A 5,930-nucleotide genomic window follows, 5' to 3' on the forward strand; every position below is an offset into this window, starting at 1 on the left:
CCCTCGCATTTCACAATATCGTCAAAACATGGAGGATAGGTTAAAGAAGTTAAAAATTCGTAGAGGTCAGTTAAAGGCATTATGTACAAGGGCTCACAACACGCTTACTTCAAATGTCATTAGCGAGCTCAATACAGCACAATTATCAGAGCGTAAAGCCAAAATTGAAGCCACGTGGTCACAATTCGACGAAGTACAATCGGAAATTGAAGAGTTACTAGATTCGGCAGACATGCTCGAGACTCACGAACTCGACAGAAATGAGTTCGAGGAGACGTATTATGACATTACGTCAAGGTTTCAAGAGCTAATTATTTCTCGCGGTGCAACATCAAATCCGGTTACTGAAACGCGCCCTGCAAACATCAATCGCAATCGGGTGTCAGGTACTAGTTTAAAATTACCGAAAATTGACTTGCCATCATTTTCAGGATCCTACGAGGAATGGTACCCGTTCCATGACACGTTCCAGTCACTTATCCACAGAGATCGTTCAATAAATGAAATTCAAAAATTTCATTATTTGAAGGCGGCACTTAAAGGAAAGGCTGCTGAATTGGTTCAGTCACTCGAAATGTCGGCTGACAACTATGAGCAAGCGTGGCAAATGCTGATAAAGCGATACGACAACAAGCGTCTCATTATTCAAAAGCATCTCAGAGCACTGTTTAAGTTACCATCCGTTACAAAGGAGAATTTTAATGCTCTTCGTCAGTTAGTGGACGGAGTTCTCAAGCACATAAGGGCCTTAAAGGCTATGGGCCGTCCAACGGATTCATGGGGCGATCTCATCATACATTTGGTAACCGGCAAACTAGATCACAATACTAATAAGGAATGGGAAGACAGCATCACAGGAAATGACATTCCCACCCTGCAGCATTTAACAGAGTTTTTGGAGCATCGATGTCACACATCGGAGGCTATCAACAGAAAGGGTTCTTCATTGCAGACGCAAGTTAAGGTCGGACAAGCAAAGGTATCGGCCCTCGTTAGTACCAAAACGGCATCATGTCAAAGGTGCAAGAAAGATCATCAGATATATTCATGCAAACAATTTTTGGATCTCTCACCAGAGGATCGTCTGAACTTCATCAAGGAGGCAAAATTATGTTGGAATTGCTTAAAGGCCTCATCACATACGGCAAGGAATTGCAGGTACGGCAATTGCAAAACATGTGGAAAACGTCACAATTCATTACTTCATATTTCCGGAGACAAATCAGAAACTAAGGTCTCGGAATCTTCAAATCAGACAACAACGCAACAAGGAAACGCATCCACAACCAATGTTGCACACACGACAATGTCGAACGTTACGTCGCAAGTCTTCTTGTCAACGGCACTGGTCAACGTTCGCGATTGCCAAGGAAACAAACAAACTTGTCGCATTCTACTTGACTCAGGTTCGCAGTCAAACTTTATAACTAAAGATTTAGTACAACGCTTAGGCCTTACAGTGAAGCCTATTGACATCTCGATCGTCGGGGTGAATCATGCGTGCAGTCAGGTCAAACGAATGACTCAAGTACAATTAAGTTCAAGATTCTATGCATACAATATCATCATCAATTGCTTGATTTTGAAGATCACCGAACGTTTGCCCACTATCAGCATGGACAAAACCAACTTCAAGCTATCAGCAAATCTACCCATTGCGGATCCAGAATTCAATCAGTCAAAGGACATTGATATATTACTAGGTGCAGAAATATTTTGGGGCACTCTTTGCGTTGGACAAATCAAGGAAACAGCGGAACATCCGTTACTTCAGAAAACACTTTTTGGATGGGTACTGAGTGGAAGATATCCAAACAACACAATACCCATGGAAACAATCCAGTGCAATATAGCAACAAGTCATGTCAGCCTAGAACAGGCTATTGAGAGGTTTTGGCAAACTGAACAGATCTCTTCCGATTCATCACTCACGACTGAAGAGAGAGAATGTGAAGCACATTACAAAGAAAATTACCGTCGGACTGATGATGGTAGTTTTATAGTAAAATTACCCATTAAGAAGAATGGATTGCAAACATTAGGACGTTCTTACGACGTTGCTTTGAAACGCTTCCATGCACTTGAAAACAGGTTGAGTCGTCATCCTGAAATGAAGACAGCATACACACAATTCATGCAAGAATACATAGAGCTTTGGGCACATGCATCCCAAGGTAGATTCTCAAGAAACAACCGCATCATATTACATGCCACATCATGCGGTTTTCAAGGATACAAGCACCACCACGAAGACTCGTGTCGTCTTCGATGCTTCATGCAGGACAGACACCGGAGTTTCTCTAAATGATGTCCTCATGGTAAGACCAGCTTTGCAACCGGATTTGTTTTCTATTTTAATCAAATTTCGCATGTGGAAATACGTTCTTTCAGGAGACGTAACAAAAATGTACCGTCAGATTTTAGTCGATGAATCTCAACGGAGACTGCAGAGAATCTTATGGCGAGACAGTAAGACAAGGGAAGTACAAATCTTCGAACTGGCTACCGTGACATATGGTACAGCATCAGCATCATTCCTCGCGATACGATCCTTACAAGAAATAGCAAGACTAGAACAAGACAACGCACCGGTAGGAGCCTCAAGGATTCTATCTGATTTTTATGTAGATGATCTTTTGACCAGCGCTGATAGCATTGAAGAACTTATTAAAATACACAATCAAGTGAACCTAATATTAGGCAAAGCAGACTTCGTCTTGCGAAATTGGGCATCCAATGAACAAGCAGTTCTGGATGGCATTTCTGCAATGGCCACAGACTTCATTCTAAATATTAGCGAGAACACAAGTTTACGTACGCTAGGTCAGCAATGGAATTCTCAAGATGACATGCTGCAATTTGATATCACTGTGCCAAAGCAATCGAAGATCACGAAGAGGAGTATTCTGTCAACTATCGCTCACATTTTCGACCCATTGGGAATTTTAGGACCAATCATCACTACTGCAAAGATTTTCATGCAACGCTTATGGGAACTCAAGGTTGACTGGGACGAGACGTTACCCAGCGACATCCAAACGCAGTGGGCTCGATACGAAGCAGAACTTCCTATTCTAAATCAAGTTCAAATTTCACGAAAGGTTATTCACTACAATAACACAGAATTGGATTTATGCGGCTTCGCCGACGCCAGCGTGAGGGCGTACGGAACTTGCATTTACATTAGAAGCAAACTTTCAGAAACCCAGTACAAGGTGAATCTATTGTGTGCAAAGACTCGGGTCGCACCCTTGAAAAATCTGTCTTTGCCACGCCTTGAACTGTGTGCAGCATTATTACTAGCGCAATTAATGCACAAGGTACTAAAGTCCATAAACATTACATTCGCACATGTCTATTATTGGTCGGACACTACAATAGCATTGTCATGGATAAAGACGCCTCCTAGGAGGTGGAACACCTTTGTAGCAAATCGCGTGAGCGCCATTCAAAACATCTCCGATAAAAATAATTGGTTCTACGTGCATTCTTCACACAATCCTGCGGACATCATCTCAAGAGGCATGTCACCATCATCATTACTTTCCACTGAATTGTGGTGGCATGGTTTGCACAGAATGCAACTGAATGGTGCATTAAGAATTGGTTAACGGAGCAAAAGATACCTGAAGCGAGGGGGACGACAACAACTGTGGCCGTACAGCAAGAAATCCTAGAAATATTCAATAGATATTCAACGCTTGATAAGTTAATACGAGTTCAAGGTTACATCTTACGTTTTATTCACAATTGCCGTTCTGACAAGTCCAAGCGTCGAGGTGATTTATCAGCAATTGAAATTGACACGGCTACCTATTCATTAGTCAGGATGGTCCAGACATCCGCCTTTTCAAGTGAACTCAAACACTTATTAAATCATCAGCCACTACCAAGAAGCAGCAAACTTTTGTCTCTTACACCTGTTATCGACGAACAAGGGATTTTACGAGTCGGCGGTAGACTTCAAAGGGCTAATCTTCCCTACTCAGCAAGACATCAGATGTTGTTGCCATCTAAGCATCCATTTACCAAATTGTTGATAGAAAATGAGCATTCCAGATTGACACGCTGGATCGCAAACAACTTTAGCGTCCATTCGTCGAAAATTCTGGCCGTTGAACGGCAGAAACATAGTTCGTTTTACAATCAGAAAGTGCATCAAATGCTTCCGCAGCAATCCTTCAGTTATTCAGCCTATCATCCCAAGGCCAGAGTCCAGAGTTCTCGACCATTCTCGCATGTGGGAGTGGACTTTTGTGGACCGTTCTATCTTCGCGAATCCAAACGGCGAAATTCAAGAACCAACAAATCATATGTGGCTATTTTTGTATGTCTGGCAACTAAGGCCGTGCACGTGGAAATGGCATTCGATCTCTCCGCCGAGGGATTTATACATGTTCTAAGACGTTTTATAGGACGTCGAGGCAAACCAAGTGATATTTACTCCGATAACGCTACAAATTTTGTGGGAACAGACCGCGAATTGAAGAAATTACATGAAATGTTCACTGAAGAACAGCGTAAATTAACCCAGGATTGTGCCACTCAAGGTGTACAATGGCATTTCATACCCCCCAGAGCTCCTCATTTTGGCGGGATATGGGAGGCTGCAGTCCGATCCTTCAAAACTCACTTTAGGAAGGTGGTCGGTGAAACGTTACTAACGACAGACGAAATGCTAACCCTTTCAATCCAAATTGAAGCTATTTTAAACTCTCGTCCCATCACCGTCCTTTCCAGTGATCCTAATGATTTAACATACTTATCTCCTGGGCATTTTCTCATTGGAGACGTACTTACCGACGTTCCGGAACCGACTTTATTGAACGTTCAGGACAACAGACTTTCCTGCTGGCAAAGAGTTGATCAAATGCGCCAGCATCTATGGAAAAGATGGTCTAAGGACTATCTGCATCAATTACAACAACGTACGAAGTGGAGAGTTGAGGATATTAATGTGACTCCCGGAAGCATGGTACTTATTAAAGAGGATAATACGCCGCCATTGCATTGGCCTCTCGGCAGAATACTAGAAGTTCATCCCGGAGACGACGGCATTGTCCGAGCAGCTACGATCAAAACAACTAAAGGAACTTTTAAAAGAGCAGCAAACAGGCTGAGTTTGCTTCCTGTGGAGCAATAATTTTGACCTATATCCCTTTTCAAACTTAATGATTTATAAATGAGTTTATTGTATTTATGCTTGGTTCAGTTACCTGATGTTGTAAGGCTTATTTTAACATTTTGAAAAGCTAGGCTTTTCAAGGCGGCCGGCATGTTTGTGTTTGATTATGAAGGGCCTTTCCGGAACCTACCGCGCTGCCACAAACCCTTACTAGATGGCGCGACCAAGATTGTCGCCTCTCTATTATATATAGTTATGTAGTAGTAGTAGAACCAAGATGGCTGAGCATGTAAGAAGCTGCGTGCAAGGCAGTTCTCTCAATAAATAAAGCAGTTATTTTCTACAACTGAAGATAACGCCGCGAGTTGTTAAATTATTTATAATCCTCGCGTGACAAAAACAAAGTTAAAAGTGAGAAAATGAGGGGGTCTAAAAAATGGTATGTAATATGGAATACCGATAAAAATTTGACCATAGTAATAAATAACACAATAAGTGAAGTCCAAATTTGTTTATTTATATAAACTGATCAAGAAAAATAGAAAACTATTCAATTTTTATATATTGTACAATAACACAGAAAATATAATAGCATTATTACGAACGTTACTACACATGCACAAATGAAAAATCGCAAATAAGCTAATAAATCGCAAATAAGCTGATATAAACTACAGGCTGTAGTCTATCTCTGCTGTAATCTAACCTAACCCTAACCTAATCTGATCACGAATAAGTTGCTAACATGCATGGAATCTATTCCATATTCTCAACCCTCGATGTATTCCACATTACCTGCATGTCG

At 41.5% G+C, this 5,930-nt stretch overlaps 2 protein-coding genes across 2 annotated transcripts; both read left to right on the forward strand.

Annotated features, from left to right (window-relative positions):
• Positions 1 to 28: 28 nt before the first annotated feature.
• LOC108770819 (uncharacterized) lies at positions 29 to 3,611 on the forward strand. The gene is made up of 2 exons (XM_018522546.1): positions 29 to 2,174; positions 2,392 to 3,611. Exons 1-2 carry the CDS (start codon positions 29 to 31, stop codon positions 3,609 to 3,611), a joined length of 3,366 nt encoding a protein of 1,121 aa, XP_018378048.1.
• A 218-nt stretch (positions 3,612 to 3,829) lies between these two features.
• Positions 3,830 to 5,143, forward strand: LOC108770820 (uncharacterized). Its single transcript, XM_018522547.1, has one exon. The coding sequence runs from the start codon at positions 3,830 to 3,832 to the stop codon at positions 5,141 to 5,143; it is 1,314 nt and encodes a 437-aa protein (XP_018378049.1).
• Positions 5,144 to 5,930: the final 787 nt, after the last annotated feature.

Source organism: Trachymyrmex cornetzi, unplaced genomic scaffold, assembly GCF_001594075.2.
Source record: "Trachymyrmex cornetzi isolate Tcor2-1 unplaced genomic scaffold, Tcor1.1 scaffold1349, whole genome shotgun sequence".
Taxonomy (NCBI): Eukaryota; Metazoa; Arthropoda; class Insecta; order Hymenoptera; family Formicidae; genus Trachymyrmex; species Trachymyrmex cornetzi.

Bases quoted from the DNA above. Each gene is read 5' to 3' on its own strand.
- LOC108770819 (XM_018522546.1), top strand. From the start codon at position 29: ATGGAGGATAGGTTAAAGAAGTTAAAAATTCGTAGAGGTCAGTTAAAG. The intron at 2,175-2,391 runs GTAGATTCTCAA...ACGTTCTTTCAG, and splicing joins TTGGGCACATGCATCCCAAG to GAGACGTAACAAAAATGTAC.
- LOC108770820 (XM_018522547.1), top strand. From the start codon at position 3,830: ATGGTCCAGACATCCGCCTTTTCAAGTGAACTCAAACACTTATTAAAT.